The sequence below is a fragment of the Gracilinanus agilis genome, chromosome 2 (genome assembly GCF_016433145.1).
Source record: "Gracilinanus agilis isolate LMUSP501 chromosome 2, AgileGrace, whole genome shotgun sequence".
Taxonomy (NCBI): Eukaryota; Metazoa; Chordata; class Mammalia; order Didelphimorphia; family Didelphidae; genus Gracilinanus; species Gracilinanus agilis.
In genome coordinates this window covers 648,301,603-648,320,966 of record NC_058131.1, presented here as the reverse complement: position 1 = coordinate 648,320,966, position 19,364 = coordinate 648,301,603, and the positions used below count along the sequence as shown (strand labels likewise).

The following is a 19,364-nucleotide window of genomic DNA, read 5'->3' as shown; positions in this document are numbered from 1 at the left end:
TTTTTTAAAGAAAGCATTCAGGAAAATTCTGAGAGAACATCTATTATTTTCTCCTTTCTCCTCCTCCCTACAGACTCTTTTTCCACTTCCTTATTCTTTCCTTTAAGAAAATTTTTTTTAAAAACCCTTCCCTTCCACCTTAGAGTCAATACTATATATTGGTTCTAAGGCAGAAGAGTGGTAAGGGTTAGGCCATGAGGGCTAAGTGGCTTGCCCAGGGTCATACAGCTAGGAAGTTTCTGAGGCCAAATTTGAATCCAGGACCTCCTACCTCTAGGCCTCTAAATCCACTAAGCTACCCAGGTGCCCCCCTTATTCCTTCATTAATGCCTGAAGAAAAATAAAAATGCATCACTCCAGATACCAAAAAACCTAATTTTTTTATTTGTGAATAAATTCCTTACATATTGATTCTGGGGAGAGGGTAGAGAAATACAAATGCCCACTTGACACCAACCCTGTGTGTTTTCTCTTCTCTTCTAAGCTCCTTGAGTCTAGGGGCTTTGTCTGTATAGTTTACCTATGGAGGGGGCCTCGCCTGGTTTCATACATTTGCAGGAAGTTGACAATTCTTCCAGATAGGAAAGCCAAGCAATATTCTGGAGTCCCGATGGCCATCTTCGGTGGACAAGCGAATGAGATTCATTGTGAGAGCACAGGCTGTGGGGTCTTGGCGACACCCTCCAGACCATTCTGGCCCTGGGAGGGTTCTGGTTCTGGGTGCTCCAGGGCATGTAGGGTATCTGCTTGCCAGAGCTGCACAAGGTCTGTGGGGGTCTTCCCTGCCTGAGGAGAACCAAGAGGATTTATGTAGATGCCTGACATCCCCTCCCCGCCACAAGCCATTCCTGCCTAGGGTCAGTGGCTGTGTGGCATAGTGGAAAGAATGAATGAAACATGGATTCAAATCCTGCTTGGTCAAGCTTTGTAACCTCTCTGGGCCAACATGTGTTACCTAATCTGAGGGGGTTGGGCCCAATGGCCTCTGAAGCCCCTGTCAGCTCTAAGACTGTCTCCTCCTAAAGCTTTCTGTCTTCCCCCACCATCAGAGGCCTAGTCGGGCCTCCTCAGGCCCTCACAGCCTCTGAGGCTCCTGTCAGCTCTAAGACTGTCTCCTCCTAAAGCTTTCTGTCTTCCCCCACCATCAGAGGCCTAGTCGGGCCTCCTCAGGCCCTCTCAGCCTCTGAAGCCCCTGTCAGCTCTAAGACTGTCTCCTCCTAAAGCCTTTTGTCTTCCCCCACCACCCAAGGCCTAGTTGGGCCTCCTCAGGCCGGTATCTCTGAGAGGTCTTCAAGCTCAGAGCAGGCCTGTTCTTGTGGAAGCTCAAGTTAAGGTTTCACCTGCCTGTCCAAGATCTTCTCTGAGAAGTTCTCCTTCTCCCTTTCCTTCAGGTTTTGACACTCCTGTCCTTGGAGGACGGGGATGGGACCCTGCACAGAGACTATGGAAGGCTGGCGGGTTCCCGGGTGGTCTGAGACCCCACAGAAACTCACCAAGTTCTTGGCCATCATGTCGGCCCCGTGCAGAAGCAGCATCTTAATGATCCTGTAGCGGTTGAGGCGTACGGCGTCGTGAAGGGCGCTGTCTCCCTCCTAGAGCAAGTGTGGGGCTCAGGGTCCACTAGGAAAGCCATTGGGGTGGGGGGAAATGGCTCACAAGAGGGGAGCGAGGGTCAAGGGGAAAGCCCCACGCAGCCCCCCCCAAAGCCCAGTCCCAGACGCCCAGGAATGGACGGTACGTAGCCGGAGACCTCTGAGAACTAGGCTCTTCTCCCGGGAGATCCTGGGGCCCCAGGCCAGAGACGGAACAGGAATTAGGGGGCACGCACCCTGTCCTTGGAATTGATATCCACTCCCATGGAGAGAAAGTACTCCACGATGTCGATGTGTCCCGTGCGGCAGGCCACGTGGAGGGGAGTGCTCAGGAGCTGGGGAAGAAATGGGAGCTCCTGTGAGGAGGGCACCTGAGCCGTGCTGGGTGCTGGACAGGCCCCGACCTGGCTCTGGATCTGTCTCTTCAGTAACGGGGTCACAATGCTGGGCTACGAGACTCCCCACTTTTATTCCCGGAGCCCCAGGCCCAAGGTCGGAGCTGAGGAGGGGCAAGGATGGAGGCCGACTTTCTGCCACTTTCTGGGCGCTGAGCTAGACGGTTCTGTACCACGTGGATGTCTCCCAAAGGATGCTGAATGGAGCGCTCACAGTCCTCTCCTCTTCAGGAGGCTGTGCCCAGGCGTGCCCAGGCCGAGGGGGAACCAGGGCAGGGTGACGAAGGCTTTGCCCCAAGGAGCTGGCCTCCAGGGGAAGTCGGATGGCACAAAGCCAGGTTCCGCATGACCCACCGTGATGGTCTCCTGGGGCCAGTCCTCCTCCCCAGCACAGGGGCCAAACTCGGGTGTAGGCGCCAGTGTCTGAGGATTCATGCCCACCCTCGTGCTGTTTCTGTGCCCGTGGGGACAATCTCTAGTCATTCGACAGATGTTTTCGGGGCTGGGGAGGCCCGGCGTCGCTCCCCCGGGGAACCAGGCTAACTTTCTGCATCTGTCTTTGCTTCGCTTCCCCCCACTTCCCTCTGCTTTCACAGCCCCCCAACAGCCGCCCAGCCTTTACCTTGTCTCGCACGTTGAGGTTGGCCCCGCGGCTCTGCAGAAGCTTCACCACTTCCAGGTGGCCTCCCCGGCAAGCCCAGTGTACCGCCGTGCAGTCTAGCTGGGTGGGCAAAGACGCCCCGAGGGAAAGAAGAATTGACGTGGCAGGTCTTGAGGCTCCTGATTTCTCCCCAAAAGAGCTCGGACGTCTAGTCCGAGCAGACAAGGTGGCCGCCACCGGAGCTGACCACTGGCCCAGGTAGGAGAACTCTTGGGGAAACAGAAGGGGGCAGGAGCAAGAAGCCTTGTCCTTGGTAGGGGCGTCTCGCCAAGGCCTTTTCTGTCTCCTTCTCCAAGATGGCACCAGGATCAGTGTTCAGGCTTAGGCTCACCCAGCTCCAGCCCACACCCAAGAAAGCCCCAACAGGGAGGGCATTAGGGGACTCTTGCCCAGGACACGCAGACTCTCACTCACCCGGTCCTGAAAGTCCACCGTGGCTCCACTGTCCAGCAGCTTCTGCAAGATCTCCATGTGGCCTTCCAGGGAGGCCCGGTGAAGGGCTGTCCGGCGAAACTGTCCACCAGAGAACCCCCATGACCCAGAGCCTGGGCACCAGCCCCCAGTCCTGCATAAACTGCTTAGATGAGCTGAAGGCTGGGCTTTATGCCAGCTGGGGGCCTTCAGGCCTCCTAGTCTTTCTCCTGTTTCAGTCAACCCCAACTCTCCTTGGGGAAGTAAAATTTCATTGGCACTAATGGCCTCCTGGGGTCTAGTTTCTAGAGTTTAGTGCCTTCAAGGCTACTTCCTCGCCTTCCCCAGCGCCTCCCACCCTGCTGCTCTACCAGTGCCCTTCAGCTGGTGGCTTCCATGAGAGAAAAGACTAAACTGAATGAGTCTCTGCTGTCTGAAAAGGTTGATCTTTGGCTGGACTAGAGGGCTTTCTGTATGGTGAGAGGGAGCATTAACTTGTTCATGAAATCTGGGACTATAAGAAACAAGAGGATTCCCTCGTGGCTTGAAAAAGGTAGATTTCAGACAATTAAAAATATTTTTAAAATAGACAAGAAGTAATCATGATCACTCTTATAAGTGTTTGGCTTAAAAAAAATACAACCCAGGAATACTTTTATTACTTTCTTCCTCATAATGATCCTATGAGCCAGGCTATAGTATACTAGTTTTATAAATTAAGAAGCCAAGACAGGGGCAGTGAAGGGGGGCTCAGTGAATAAGAGGTCTGGAGACACAGGGTCCTGGGTTCAAATGTGGCCTCAAACTCTTCCTAGTTGGGGGAAGATGGCGGCGTCTGCGACAGTGGTGTTTGTGACCTTCGGTCACCTTTTGGGCCGCAGCCTCGGGGCCAGTGGGGCTTCCCCGTGGCCGCCAGATGTCGCCCACAGGGCAGAAAATTACCCACATAGGCCAGGTTTATGATGAAGACGATTATAGGAGGATTCGCTTTGTTGGTCACCAGAAAGAGGTAATGAAAACTTTGCAATTGATTTGATAGCAGAGCAACCAGTATGCAAAGTGGAAAGTCGAGTGATATCATATGATGGTGGAGGAGGAGCTCTGGGTCATCCAAAAGTATATATAAACTTGGACAAAGAGTCTAAAACTGGGACTTGTGGGTATTGTGACTTCAGTTTACACAACATCACCACCACTGAAACCAGTTATACACTGAAACCAGCACAATTTTCTGCATGTAAGAATTTTGGCATTTTTTTAAAAAAGTGTATTTAAAAATCATAAAACATAAGCTTTGTTTAAAAAATATTCTATGAATAGGACATAATTATTGAGTATAATTTAAGTTTAAAGTGACTTTTTCCCCATGAAATCTGCATTATTTTTTTTGAATGTATGGTCAAGTCAGTTAGTCTTTTAACACACCGGCTTGGTCTCTTTTATGAAAAATCAAAACCTTGCCGTTAGCAAATGTTAAAATAAAGTTACTTTAATCTGTTTATATATTGAATTGTTGGTGATAGTTTAGAGATTATAAAGACAACCTTACATAGAATAGAAAAAGAACTAAACTCTCAAAGTCAAAAAAATTGAGTTTGTCTTTCAGTTCTGATACTTACTAGCTTTATAGTAATAGATAAATGTAACATGGAAAATGTCAGGGTGGAATTCCTGCAAGATACAGGGTCAAGCCTCACCCAGAATTCCCTGGAATTCCCTGCCATTTCCATGTTACAATAAATCACATAATTTCTCAGAGCTTATCTGTAAAATGGAATGTTTTTTCTTACGATATCAAACATGAATAGTTCAATATTAAGAATAGAAAAGAGAGTTGTAATTAAACTACTATGTATAGTTTATATATGTTTATGCCTGGCACATATAACAGTAGGTGCTTAATAAAAATATTGATGAATTGTATGTATTAAATTTAATATAACAGTAAGAAAACTTCTCTGCTTGTCTTTGACCCCTTTTGAACTTCTGCTCTTTTCTGTACATCTTAAAATATAAAATGTTTCACTGATAATCTTTTTTTCTTGCATCATTTTGACAATTATTCAGTTTCTATCCCCACTAAAGGGAAGCCCTTCCTTGTGACAAATAGCTTGTAGCCAAGCAAACAAATCAATATATTGGCCATGTCTGAAAAAAATGTATGTCTTAGAATGCTTCACAAAAACAAAAAAATGAAAAACAAAAAACCTCTTCCTAGCTGTGTTACTCTGGGCAAGCCACTTAACCCCTACTACCTAATCCTTTAGCCCTTACCACTCTTCTGCCTTAGAACCAATATACAGTATTGATTCCAAGACAGAAGGTAAGGGTTTAAATTTTTTAAAAAGCAAACAAGAAAGAAACCAAGACAGAAGGAGGCTAGGTGTCTTGCACATGGTTGCATTACTTAGCAGCAGATTCTGATGAGTACATAGGGAAAGGGACAGGATTTCATTGGTATAAGGAGCCTCCTCTACCAGTTTAAGCTCTTATATGTAATCTTTTTTTTTTTTAACCCTTACTTTCTGTCTCATAATCAATACTGTTTATGGATTCCAAGACAGAAAAGTGGTGAGGGCTAGGAAGTGGGAGTTAAGTGACTTGCTTAAGGTCACACAGCTAGGAAGTGTCTGAGCTCAAATTCAAACCCAGGACTTCTCATTTCTAGGCCTGGCTCTCAATCCACTGAGCTACCTAGCTGCCTCCTAACTTAGCAAAAAAAAAAATCTTAAGAGAGTTACCTAAAGAAATGGAGTCAAACTCAAATAGGATCCTACACTGACTTAGAAAACCACCTTTTACCATTATCTATGTTGTATAGTATTTTTATTTATTTTGTTAAATATTTCCCAATTACATTTTAATCTGGTTTGGTCAGCACTCTAGTGCCTGACGATGGCTTTCCAGTATACATTAAAGGCAAAACTTCTCTCTAGGTCATCCTGGTTGAGAGGTCAGCTCTCTGTCAACCAGGTCATGATGCCCCTCCTTCTATCCTCATAGCAATACTAAGAGATCTCATTTATTGGATGATCTAAGGCTTGCGGGATTCTTAATATCTATTATCTCCCCTATGCCTCATAATTACCCTGTGATATAGGCATAGTGAGTATGGGTGCCTCATTTTATAAGAAAGGAAGCTGAGGGAGAGGTTAAGTGACTTGCCCAGAGTTGGTTACACATAAGGAAGCCTCAGAGGCCTGAAATGGGGTCTATACCACACTGCCTCTTTTTATTATACTGAATAAAAATTATTCCCTATAAAATCAATTTATGTTCCCCAAGAATTTCTTTTTCTAAAGCCCTTACCTTCTGTCTTAGTAGCAATTCTTTTTTTTTAGCCCTTACATCTCTTAGAATCAATACTGAGTATTGGTTGTGAGACAGAAGAGCAGTAAGGGCTAAGCAATTGGGGTTAAATCATTTGCTCATGGTCACACAGGTAGGAAGAGTCTGAGGCCAGTTTTGAACCCAGGACTTCCCATCTCCAAGCCTGTCTTTCTATCCTCTGAGCCACCTACCTGCCTCTTTAGTAACTATTCTAAGACAGAAGAGCAGCAAGGGCTAGCCAGTTGGGGCTAAGTGACTAGTGCTCTAGCCATTCTGGGCAGCCCTTTCTCAAGTTTCAAAAAGGATTTAGAAACTGTATGGTGATGGTTATCATAATGGGACACACTCCTAAACTTTTTAATAGCCCCATTCCAACTCTGGAGTTCTGATTCAATGACAATTTTTCCTTAAAAGAAAAGGTTTCTCCCCAGTACATCTGTCAGAGACAGATTCTTCACCCTGAACAATGGGGGCTGGCGGTAGTCCTAAAGCTTTGAAGATAGGGCTTGAGGTGGGCGCCATTACCTCATCACAGGTATCAGCAGAACCCCCATCTGCCAGGAATTTCTCAATAATGTTCATTTTCCCCTCCACAGCAGCTTTCAGGAACACCTCTTCTTCTATGGGTCCAGTCTGTGATAAAGACCTCAGTCACACAGAGCTCATTTCACTCATCAGCAGAAGTATATCTCTGTTGTTCTTCCCAAGCTAGGAGTGTAACCCAGGTTACAAGCCTGAAACTTCTGCCTAAGGCTCTCCTCAATGGTGGAAAGAATGGTGACTCCACCAAGAACTAGAATTGCATGTACACTCTCTCAAAGCAGGAATGGAGAATGTCTGTCTGTCTGTCTTCAAAAACTCTTACTTGTTGTCTTACTAACACCTCTGAAACAAAGGGGCAAGGGTTAGGCAAAAGAGGTTAAGTGATTTGCCCAAGGCCACACAGCTAGGAAGATGTCTCTTCTTTCCAAAGTTTCCTGTACCAATTCTGCCCCTCATATAGGTAAAGCATCTTTAAGTTGTTCTCTTCCCCATTGAGGAGAGTCTTAGGAAAAATATTCCACAATTGAAATCTGGGTTAGATCAGACAGAGTCATTTTCCCCAGCCTTTGGTGATGGAAAGCTAGCATCATCCTCTTCTCTCAGACCCTCCCCATGCCCTGTTCTGTCTGAATCATGCATTTGTCTTACACATTTCCCCATCCTCTTTTTTGCCTCATTTTGAGATCTCCAGATTCTCTCTTACAATTTCCTGGGGTTCAGGCGGAGACTCTGGGGGCAGGGTCAGTGCCTCTCTCTTCTTTTGCTTCCGTTTCTTTCGAAGCTCGATGAGGTTCTGGATCCCACCCACATCAATGATCTCTCGGCGAAGATCCAGAGATGTCTTTCGTACCCTCTCTTGGCCCTGTGTTCAGAGCAGAGACCCTGTCTATTAAGTGTCAAGGGAAACTTGAGAGAAGTAAGATAGAGGTGGTTTTCTTCTTTCTACTTCTTTGGAGAAGACCTTTGGCTTCAGGCTGTTTCTCTTTTCATCCTCACAGTCCTCCAATCTAAGTCTAAGGTTTTGAGTTTGGGGGAACCTAGGGTCAATCTAGCCCTAAAGGTTTAATTCCTTCTCACCTTTTCTTACAGAACTGCAGATTCTGAGCAGCAGGAACCTTAGAGGCCATCCTGTCCAATCTGCTCATTTTACAGATGAGAAAACTTAGACTCAGAATAAAACATGAAGTAACTTTCCCCAGGTCACAAAATCAAGTGGCAGAGTGAGGACTTGAATCTCAAGTCCTTCTGACTAAATTCAATGATCTTTTTACCACACCAAACTCCTTCAAAAGGAAATGAATTTCCATGTCTCCCCCCCACCTTCTTAGGTTTAGAAAAAAGCAAACGGGCCTTGAATATGCCATAGGGACAAAGAAGAAGTGAAATAACTGATGAGAGGGGGCCCTAGTCATCTTTGCGGAACAAAAAACAAGGGGTTAAGGACTGGCTATGGGAACTAGGGTTGGGAAGTGGTCTCTAGGCCCAGCTACCTTGTTGCAAGGTCTAAGCTCCCAGAAGACAACTTAGCTCTTTGGGCCTCCCTGGCTCTTACCTTGACCTTTTGTAGTGCCAGATTCTGGGCTCCATGATGCTTCTCATTCTCCAACACCAGCATGTCCATCTGCATTGGCCCAGACTTCATGTTTGAGGTACTCTGGAGTTTCTGGTAAAGGAGATTGAAACTCATATTCAACTCTTAGAAAAGTAACTTTCTCTGGAGTCTTATCTCTTTCTTATTAGTTCAATGATGGTCTCATAACTGCTTTCGTGATTTTAACCTCTGGAGCTTTTTCTACTTGGGACATAATAATAATAGCTAACATGTATCTGTTAATTTATTTGTTAACCTTAGTTCAAATCCAGTCAGTAGTGAGACCCTGGGCAAGTCACTTAACCCTGTTTACCTCAGTTTTCTCATCTGGAAAATGAGTTGGAGAAGGAAATGGCAAACCACTCTAGCATCTTTGCCAAGAAAACCTCAAATGGGGTCATGAAGAGTCAGACATGATTGAACAACAACAATAACAACAAAAAGTCTTTTCCCATTGTGCCAGGCTGGATGAATTTCATTTTAATGGCATCAAATGAAAAACACAGTCTCTAATTAATACATTCCTCAGATAAACTCAGCATCCCTGATTTCCTTTTTCCTGCTCTACAACCAGGACCATTTCATCTTCATAAATGCTCCAGAGTTCAAATTCTCCATTTTAATCCTTCCTTCTTTGGCAACCCAATGGATCAGTGGATAGTGTACCAGACTTGGAGTTCGAATCCTATCTGAGATACTTCCTTAGTTGGTGGTCCCTGGAAAGTCATTTAACCTCTCTCTCTGCTTCAGCTTCATCTGTAAACAGAGATAATGATAGCATCTACCTCAAGGGGAGGTTGTAAGGATTAAATGAGGTATCTGTAAAATGCTTTGCAAAGATCAAAGTAATTTATAAATGCTAGCTATTATCATTATCATTCCAAATAATCCCATTTCTTTCCAAGAATAATCAAAATAATGACAACATATATATGCTAGGTGCTTTACAATTATTATCTCATTTGATCCTCACAAAAACCCTGGGAATGCGGTGCTATTATTTTACAGAGAAACTTGGGCAAACAGAGGTCAAGTGACTTGCCCAGGATCACACTGCTAGTAAGTGCTTGAGGCCAGATATGAATTCGGGTCTTCCTGATTCCAGGCCTGGCCTTCTATCTGTTGCGCTGCCCATAACATGAGGGACATATCTGGCTGCCTTGTGTGTCTGCTCCTTACTGCAATCTACATCCTTTCTCATACATGTTCCAAGGTCTGCAGAGTTCTCAGAATGAAATCTCAGGCCACAGATCAGGGAACCTAAAATCAGGGACTGGATCAAAGGTCAGGAGTAATGTGGCTATGGGGTTGAAGGGATATAAAACTAATATGAGAGTAAGAAGAAAGATGTAGAGTTCCTAGGTCTGGGAAAATCACATCCTGGCATGGTGCTGGAGCAATCATGGCAGCAAAGAAGCCAGAAACTGGAGGGAGCCATTTCTTGGACCACACATTTCCTGTTTGTCCTGTCTCTCCACAATGAATCCTTTCCTTCTTCCTCTCCTAACTCAGGGCAATGATTAATGAATTATTAGGTAACTGCTTTAGACTCAGACCAACTGTGTGGGTGGAGGAGTAAGATGTTTTGTAGTTCTTAATGAAGATGTTACTTCCACTGAAGTCCTACTCTGGTGGTGCCACATAGAGGTGACCTTGGCTTCTCAAAGGCTATGGCAGAAGAGTTCAAGCATTAGTAAGCTTTACTCAAGGTGTTATCAAGGCCGGAGAGGTTCATGACAGGGTTAATAACACGTTGATTAGTTTTTCCTCAACCAGAGAATTCTTTTTTTTTTAAACCCTTACCTTCTTTGTTAGAGTCAATACAGTGTATTGGTTCTAAGGCAGAAGAATGGGTGAGGGTCAGGGCAATGGGGTTTAAGTGGCTTTGCCCAGGGTCACACAGCAAGTGTCTGTGAGGCCAGATTTGAACCTAGGCCCTCCTGTCTCTGGACCAGTCTCTCTATCCCCTGAGCCACTCAAGTGCCCTCAAGCCATAGATTCTTGAATCTGAGGTGGAAGGGACCTCAGAGGTCATCTAATACAATTTTCATCTAAGGAACACTTGCTTCCATGCCATTCCTGTTAATCAGTTATTCAACTCTTGCTGGAAGGCCTCTGGTAAGAGAGTATCCACTGCCTGCCTAGGTAGCTCATTCTATATTTGGAGAGCTCTAATCGAACTAGGGATGTTTCCATTCTTACATTACAGCAGTCCTTGACTCAGGGCCTAGCACACTATAGATGCGCTTAGTATATCTGTGCACACCACTATCACGGTAATGGACTGTCACAGTGACAGACTCCAAGACAGCTAAAAAATAAATAAAAACAAGGGGAGAGGTCAGAATGTAGGTTTAAAAAAATCCAGCAGCCTATAGATACATATTTTTGCCCTTTCTCATAGAAGTCTCATTTTGTGTTCCTCCTTTAACAGAGAATTATTTGTGATTTGATACTTTGTTTTCTGACATTTCCCTGGAAATGGAACAAGTTCTCAATTTGGCACTTTTAAGTGAGAAGGCCAAAATGTCCTTGAACTCGTGGGAGCTGAACAATATGTTCCTGTTTCCCACCTCCCTATGGCTCTGCTACAATTAAAGTCAGCTTTGTTCCTTACTCCTCCCACAAAGACTCCAGGCCACCCACAAGGCATAGAATTTTCCTCTAGTCCGGGGAGACAAGGGGCATTTGCTGTAGACTGGGTCATTGTCTCAGGGAAATGGCTTAGATCTAGTGTAAGGTTCAGCTTGGGATTTCAGTTATTCAACACTGACTTCTACACCAATAGTAGAACTGCCCAGGCTTCCTGAGTATCTCTCCGGTACTAGAAATGACTTAATTCTTGGTTCCACCCTAATTTTAATCTATAAAATGTCAATTGAACTAAAATCAGATTGTCCTCTAAGGCCAAATTCAAGCTGGGGTGTGCATTTCCTTCATCACACCTGGCATTAGGGACTGATCACTCTTCCCAGCTTGGGGGTATTGGATGGCTTTGTTTTTAGAATTAGTTTTTGTGATTTTCCTTGGGACTTACAAAACTCAAGCATCCTGGCCAGGCCCGGGCTGTTTTCCTCTCCTTGTATGAAGCCTGGTCAGGGTATGGCCCTGTTCCCTAAGTCCTCTATGCTTTGAATGAATGAAGGGAGGTCTGCTGAGTCCTTAGATTTCATGTGCCAGAAGCCAGTGGCAAGACTCCAGGGAGGGGCTGACATTGATTCACTTTCACACTTCTGGGGCAGCGGGATCCTTACACTTGTGTGTGTTTAAGACACTCAGAGGAAGGCAGGAAAGTGATAAAGGCACTGAGACTACATCACATGAAGGGAGGAAAGAGATTTCAACCTCATCCTCACACCAGTGAATGAGGCAAGTCCCATTATTTGGGTCCTGGCCCAAGCTGCAGCAATTTCTAATTGACAGTGAGGACCAGATCCCGTCTTCACTGTCTCTTTTTTTTTTATCTTCTGTTTCCTCCTTCCTTTGGCCTTTTGTTTTCTCCAGTGTCCAAACCTGGGTCCCTTCCTCCACCTGTCCATTCTTCTACACAGCTGCTGGTGATCTCATACTAAGGATGGAAAACTGTGTTGTACCCAGCACTTCTGGGTCATCTGCAGCTTTGGCTGCTGGAAGACATCTTTAAATAGTGACCCCCTTTATCCTGCCCTCCCTCCCCAAAGTGGCTACATCAAGCCCCAGTTCCAGTAGTTTAACTTTGTTCTTTTCCCTAGCTTCCTTCATGGGTGGACTTCTCTTTGTTATGGAATCTCTAAGGACTAGCAGGAAACTGGGTCCAGGGCATCACTTCTAGGATGGACCCCAAATTCCAGCAGATTGGAGGTCAGACAAGAGATTAGGGATGATCTTATTTTCCCCCCAGGGTAGAGAAATAATTGTCAGGAACCCAAGCTGAGGAATATCTTACACTACCCCTGTTCCCTCAGAGCCTAACCCTTCCTTCTTTCAAACTCACATCCTTTAAGATCCCTGGATCTAGGGAGGACCCCCCACCCCCACCCCAACCATTCCCTGCCCAGCCCCAGTACCTGACTTTCTTCTTCCTGAGCCAGCCGCTGCTCAATCAGTTCCGTGGCCCTCTGGACGTCTTCTGGGCTTGTGGCCCTCTGGACGTCTTCTGAGCTTGCCATGGCCACAGACCCGAGTGTCTGCCCCCAGCCTCACAATGCTGGCCTGGCCTCAGAGGCTGGGAGGGCCTTTATAGAGCCGGACCACCCCCACCCCTCCTCCCCAAGGGATTGGGAGCCTTTGTCATGAGCTCACCGGCTGAATTCACTAACAACCTCCCCTCACTCTGGGTCACCTTCAAACCCAGGCCATGGCTGGAGGGAACCCAGTTTTGCGAACAGACATGGGAAATGGGGGCAGTGGTCTTGAAGAAACAAATTATTCCAGGTAGACCAGGTTATGGGGGGGCAGCACCATGAGGAGCCAGGACTGGGGTTCTGGGGCCAGTGAACTCTCCCTTACATGCTTGCTCCTGGGTGTTGGCCAGGTCTGGAATTCAGGGCCAACTGGAGTCCAAGTCTTCCCTTAGCACAGGGAGCAGGGGATAGATAACTCTAGGCCCACAGCACCACCTTCTGGGAGGCTCATGCCTCAGCTCAGTGCTGACCCAGAATGGGAAGCCAAGGGCTTACTGGTGTGGTCAAAATCTCAGCTAAGGAGTTATTGGGTCTCCCAGCAGACACAGCCTATACTAGAGAAAAGGATGCTCCTTCCTTTTGGAGATGGGAATAGGCCAGAATAGTGGGTGCTCCAGGCAGGAGAACAGAGACTAGGCATCTGGAGTTACCCAGCAGTTATTATAAGTCAAGAACAAACTGCGGCTGTAGTGGGTCCTTGGCTTCTGTGAGCCAGATGGGCAAGGTTAGGGGCCTGCTGAGCACAGGAGTGAGTCTGCCATGAACTTGGAGTCAGCTGACTCTGGCCCAAGAAAATCCTCCTCTTAAGAAGGCAGGGTTTCTGGCAGAGAGGCTTAATGATGATGTTCTGCCCCAGGGCCTCAAGGGAAGCTGGACATGGAGCCTCTACCTCTGTCAATACTCTAAGGCAGGGGTCAGCAACGTATGGCTCTTTCTGCAGGAGCCATAAAGTCAATTTTTTTTCAGGTGCTGTTACAGGAGCGCGCACTGTGAGCACTGTACGGCTCTCACAAAATTACATTTTAAAAAATGTGGCATTTATGGCTCTCACAGCCAAAAAGGTTGCCGACCCCTGCTCTAAGGGAAGAGGAGAGGGCCTCTGCTGACCCTTCCCTCTAGCAGAGAAGCTATGGTGGAGTCTGAAGACCTGGGTTCAAGTTTTGGCCTTGTCATTTACTAGCTCTGTAACCCTGGATAGTCACTTTATCCTTCTGAACTGGGCTATAGATTCCTGGTACATTAAAAAGTCCTGTCTTCTCATGAGGGGGGGAGTGAGAGAATGTGGAACTCAAAATTAAAAACAAACAAACAACAAATGTTAAATATTATTTTTACATATAATTGAGAAAAAATGAAAAACCTTAAAAAAGTATTGTCTAACTAATGTTTAGTATTGGGGGATGCTAGGGAATTTTTGCATTAGAATTTCAGCAGAGAACTCTGAGAGGGAGACATCAAGCAACAGATGAGACAGAAGGAGCAAAAGGCTTTATTGATAAATATGCAAATATTTCTGTACACAAGGACCCACCGTGGGAAAGACAACCAGCCTGGAGACAGCCATGCCAGGGTTCCATCTGGAAAGATGAGTTTGTCCAGAAGTATTCTGGATCGGCTCAGTCTACATCTTTGCCACACACTCTCATCCTTGCCAATTGTGCTGGGGCAGGGAAAGAGGTGATGGCCTTCACCAGCTCTCACTGCTCCCTGGGACTCACTGTTGGTCCCCTTCACCTTTGGGGAGCTGGCACCATGCCCACAACAGAGCCGGGGGTAGAGGGGAGGCAGAAGCTGCTTCCGACCCTGAGGAAAAAGCTGGTAGAGTAAGCATAGCCTACAGCACCAGACTAGAGCTATCTGGGGCCCAGATGGCCCGGGGATTGCTGGCCCTTTAGCCAGAAGTGATTTGCCCACCCTGCCATGGGAGAGGTGCAGCGAAAAGGCCACCTTGCTAACCCAGGAGAAGTGAGCAATCCTCTGTATTTCTTGCACCAGGGTCAGCCAAAAACCCTATTCTGGGGGCTTGTATGTAGCAGCACTGCTTCTCAGAGGCTTGTATCAAGTAACCCCAGATGCACCTGGCAGTGTTCCTTCACTGCCAACAAAGCAGCAACCAAGGAAGGTATCGCCTGGAAAGGGCAAGAGGACCCAAGGGCAGGCAGCAGGATGAGGGTAAGCCTGGTGTCCCAGGTGGAAGAATTGCCCTGGGGAAAAGGAGCCCCTTTCCTTGTCGCCCCCTCTGGGAGTCAGTCCTGGGGCGGCAGGGGCTGGTTGATGATAACTTGGATAACAAAATCCTTCTGGATCTTGGTCTCCTGGAGCCGCATTCGATCTGTAAGTAGCTTCCCGGAAAAGAACCAACGCTGCCAGGAAGGCTCAATGCCCTCCTGGGTGTGCAGCTGCCTCTTGAGCTGCCCAATTGTGTCAGAGAGGCTGGCACTGAGCCTCACGTCCTTGCCAGTGGACAGGCGCACCTTGAGAGGGAACTCCCGCCTGGTACTGGGGGCTGGTTCTGGGGGCTCCACACCATCGTCCTCACTGCGCTCCAGGAGCAAGTTGACTGGTGGGGCCAAGCAGTAGACAGGAAGCTGATAGCGATTGCCCAGCTCATCATAACACTCGCTCAGAGAACCTATGGGAAGAGTAAGACATCAGAACTGCAGGCAGCACTTCCTCCTCTTTACCACTGGATCTACTTTTTTTTTTAAACCCTTGTACTTCGGTGTATTGTCTCATAGGTGGAAGAGTGGTAAGGGTGGGCAATAGGGGTCAAGTGACTTGCCCAGGGTCACACAGCTGGGAAGTGGCTGAGGCTGGGTTTGAACCTAGGACCTCCCGTCTCTAGGCCTGGCTCTCACTCCACTGAGCTACCCAGCTGCCCATCCACTGGATCTACTTTAACGCCACTCCTGGTGTCTAAGTCTCAGCCCAGTGGCTGCCTTAGTCCAGACTCCCAGCTATTCTGATGATACCCCCATGTTTTTCACTTAGAAGACACTTTGTGGTCCTGCCCCAGGTTACCCCTCAACCCTGCTTACCATGGGGCAGAGTGATGCTGGCTCCATCCAAGATGGCTTGAGCTAACTCATGGTCATTGGCCTCTACTGCAAAGGCAGCAGCCTTTAGGGCATCCCAGATCTCCTTTCGGCCTTCGAAAGCTGGTGCTGTGTCCCAGAACTCATCTCGCTTGCTCCGTAACTGCCCGTCTGTCATCGGATAATCACTCTTCCACTTAGGCCTCTCCTTCTTCAGGGGCTCATTGCGTCCTATCAAAGGGAAAGGAGAGTGTCCACATGTAATTTCATTTTGGTCCTCAGGAAGTTCCCATTTTCCTCAGTGCTTCAGAGCTATGCTGTCCAGGCCTATCTGGTGCGCTGCAGCAATGGTTTTTAATCACCTAAGTCTGTGGAATCCTTTCACAGAATCAGAATTGACTCTGAAAATGTTATATCCCTACATACTAAATTTATATTTTCTAGCAAGTGACATACTCTTATTATTATTTTAAAACTCTTACCTTCAGTCTTAGAATTAATGCTGGCATTGGTTCTAAGGCAGAAGAGCAGAAAGGGCTAAGCAATGGAGATTAAGTGATTTGCCTAGGGTCACACAACTAGGAAGTGTCTGAGGCTAGATTTGAACCCAGGACCTTCCATCTGTAGGCCTGGCTCTCAATCTACTTAAGTACTTAGCTGCCCCAGATCTTTACCTTTAAAATGTGGTTTTTTAAAAATTATGTCCAAAGGAAAAAACAATTTACAGCCTCATTTTTATTATCACAAAACCTTCAAAACAAAGTCTAGAAACAGCATCTTCAGTATATTAGTCAATCTTGCAGATAAAGCTTAGTGCCTTCCCTCCATGATGCAACCCTTCTAATTGTAGAATGTTCTTTGTTGTCACCAGAACAGAGAAAAAAAAAAAGGGTTAAATTACTAGGCGGAGCCAAATAGGCTACCCCGACAGTAAATAACCCCAGATAGATGGGCTTTTTGCAATTCTTGTGGTTGATTTTTATAGTTCTTCTATCCCATCATCCCCTTACCCAATTTCCTTTCCTTCTGACTTGTTTGTTTCTAATCTGGTGAGGGTTGAGAAATGAGATAACTAGATCTTTACAGAATCTAATGCAATAGTAAACACAGTGAGAAGCTCTTCTTTAATAAAGTTCACAGCTGTATCAGAGGACTTAAATTCAGTTTTTTAGCTTTGCCTTCATAATCATCTACTCTCTCAGTTTCTTGCTATCCTATTGGCATCTTCCCTGGTGCCTAAAACCACATCTAGGTTTTTCCTGTATTAAAAAACAAAACAAACAAACAAACAAAAAAAAAAAAAACAACCAAACCTCTGCTTGACTTTACCATTCCATCAAATTATCTCCCTCACTCTCCTTTGCTGCCTGGACTCTTCATCCACTTCCCAACCCTGGCAATCTGGCTTCTAACTTTATCTTCTCAAACACAATGGTGTCTTCTCACTTCTCAACTTTTTGGACCTCTCTGCAGAGTATGACATTGCTGACTACCTTCCTTCTCCTCCTAGATATCTCTCTTCCTTATTCTCTTCCCATCTTTCTGCTCATTCTCAGTTATCTGTTGGGACATCCATGTCCTACTCTTTATGGGTATATCCTGAGAGTGTCTTGGGCTCTCCTCTCCTCTTTCTAGGTGATCTTAGTAACCCCCATGGATTTGATGATCATTCTCAAGCAGATGATTCCCACACCTACAGATCCAGCCCTACCTAGTTATCAATATATTCTAAGTGGACATCCCACAGACATCTTAAAACTCAACTTGTCTGCAAAAGAGCTCCTTATCTTTTCCTCAAACCCTCTGTTTTTCCTAACTTCTCTATTTCTGTTGAAGGTATTGCCACACTTCCTGTTCGTCAAATGCGTAACCTTTGAGTCACCCTCGATTCTTCCTTCATCTTTGCCCCACTGTATCTGTCATTTGCCAAATTTTGTCAATTCCATTTCTATAGCTTCTCTTGTCTGTCCCTTTTGTTCCACTCACACAACCACCATGACCTCCTACCTGACCTAAGGCAGTGGTCTCCAATTTACCTACAGTCTCCCCTCTCTGCACAGCTGCCAGTTTGGTATCTGCAAAGTACAGGTCTGACTATGTCACTCCTCTACTCAGTATGTGTCAGTGGTTCCCAGTTCCTCAGTTTGGCTCTTCGAGTCTTCATAATGTTTCAACAGATTTTTTTAAACCCTTACTTTCTGTCTTAGTAACAACTTTAAGACAGAGCTGGACAAGGACCAGGGAAATGAGGTTAAATGATTTACCCAGGATCACACAGCTAGGAAGTGTCTGACTCCAGACCTTGCATATGCCTGTATGTGCTCAGGTGCATGTGTGTGTGCGCACACACACACACACACACACACACACACACACACACACACACACGTGTGCTCTCTTTCTCCGCCCTCTTTCTCTTTCCCTCTCTTCCTCCTCCCCATTTTACCTAGCTGTACTCCCCACCCCCAACCCCTTGAAAAAACTGCTCCAACTTATCTTTCTAGGCTTATAACACATTATTGTCCTTACATTTTAAGGCCTAGGCAAACTGGCCTTGCCTCAGGACATTCCATCTCTTGCCCTTCCCTTTGCTTAGAGTGGACTGTGGCCCACTGTGATTGAGAAGTACATGTTCCCTTCTGCCTCTTAGAATCCTTAGCTTCAGCTTGAGGGCCACCTCCTACAAGAAGCCTCCTTTCTCTTCCCCTCAAGGAAATTATTTGGCATTTGCTTTTCTGTCTTCCCTAATAGAATGTGACCTTCTTGAGGCTAGGGATAATTTTTTATTTGTATCCCAGCACCCAGCACAGTGTCTGACCTATGGTAGCTGTTCTGGAAGAGCTTGTTGAATTGATAACTAATGTGACCTTGGGCAAGTTAACTTAATCTTTCTGAGCCAAGGTTTTCTGATGTGTAAAAGGTGTTTAACATTTATACTACCTACCCAACAGATCTGTTGTGAGGATCAAATTAGATCACATAACCAGAAAGATACCACTTAACAGTAAGCTATTATTATTTCTTGTTTGCTTCCTCATTCCTGGCTGTGTGCTGGAGAGTTGAGGTTGTGGCTATAACCCTGAAAAGCGAGCTCTCATACATGAGGGTGAGCAGCACACATACATGTCTGTGCACATGCATACTCACTCCAGTGTCATTACTTCTACAGTCACACTATTATGTGTGCGTAGGTTCCTCAAGACTGATTTTTTTTTTTTTAATTTTAAACCCTTAACTTCTGTGTATTGACTTATAGGTGGAAGAGTGGTAAGGGTAGGCAATGGGGGTCAAGTGACTTGCCCAGGGTCACACAGCTGGGAAGTGTCTGAGGCCAGATTTGAACCTAGGACCTCCTATCTCTAGGCCTGGCTCTCAATCCACTGAGCTACCCAGCTGCCCTCAAGACTGATTTTTAAACAAACATACCAGAAAACACAAATAAGTGTTGTCATTTAAAATAGTCACCTTGGGAAGCTGTGTATGTATTCCTAGGATCTGGATCTTAAAAAATAAATAAATGAATAAACCCCTTACCTTCTGTCTTAGAACCAATACCAAGTAATTAATCAGTTCTAAGGCAGAAGAGTGGTATGGCCTAGGCAACTGGGGTTAAGTGACTTGCCCAAGGTCACATGGATAGGAA

At 46.0% G+C, this 19,364-nt stretch overlaps 2 protein-coding genes across 4 annotated transcripts in view; both read right to left on the bottom strand.

Annotated features, from left to right (window-relative positions):
• Positions 1-361: 361 nt before the first annotated feature.
• On the bottom strand, positions 362-12,692 carry ANKRD2 (ankyrin repeat domain 2). Of its 2 annotated transcripts, XM_044662674.1 has the most exons (9): positions 12,570-12,692; positions 8,485-8,595; positions 7,636-7,794; positions 6,915-7,022; positions 3,063-3,161; positions 2,610-2,708; positions 1,829-1,927; positions 1,494-1,592; positions 362-786 (listed from the first exon to the last, which is right to left on the bottom strand). In XM_044662674.1, exons 1-9 carry the CDS (start codon positions 12,669-12,671, stop codon positions 643-645), a joined length of 1,020 nt encoding a protein of 339 aa, XP_044518609.1. In that variant the 5' UTR covers positions 12,672-12,692; the 3' UTR covers positions 362-642. The 2 variants fall into 2 exon arrangements, with proteins under 2 accessions (XP_044518609.1, XP_044518610.1); XM_044662675.1 differs by lacking the exon at positions 1,829-1,927.
• A 1,467-nt stretch (positions 12,693-14,159) lies between these two features.
• The window catches only part of UBTD1 (ubiquitin domain containing 1), a 98,012-nt gene continuing 92,807 nt past the window's right edge, over positions 14,160-19,364 (bottom strand). For both annotated transcript variants that reach the window (XM_044665737.1, XM_044665736.1), the window contains 2 exons: positions 15,725-15,952; positions 14,160-15,318 (listed from right to left, as the gene is read on the bottom strand). In XM_044665737.1, the coding sequence (XP_044521672.1) occupies positions 14,933-15,318; positions 15,725-15,952 (614 nt within the window). In that variant the 3' untranslated portion in view covers positions 14,160-14,932. The remainder of the gene's footprint in view (positions 15,319-15,724; positions 15,953-19,364) is intronic.

What these genes read in the sequence shown, in the direction of transcription:
- ANKRD2 (XM_044662674.1), bottom strand. Translation starts at nt 12,671, where the DNA reads ATGGCAAGCTCAGAAGACGTCCAGAGGGCCACAAGCCCAGAAGACGTC. An exon ending in CTCAGGAAGAAGAAAGTCAG is followed by an intron (nt 8,596 to 12,569) that starts GTACTGGGGCTG and finishes CTCCTTTACCAG; the next exon opens with AAACTCCAGAGTACCTCAAA. An exon ending in TGGCACTACAAAAGGTCAAG is followed by an intron (nt 7,795 to 8,484) that starts GTAAGAGCCAGG and finishes CTCTGAACACAG; the next exon opens with GGCCAAGAGAGGGTACGAAA.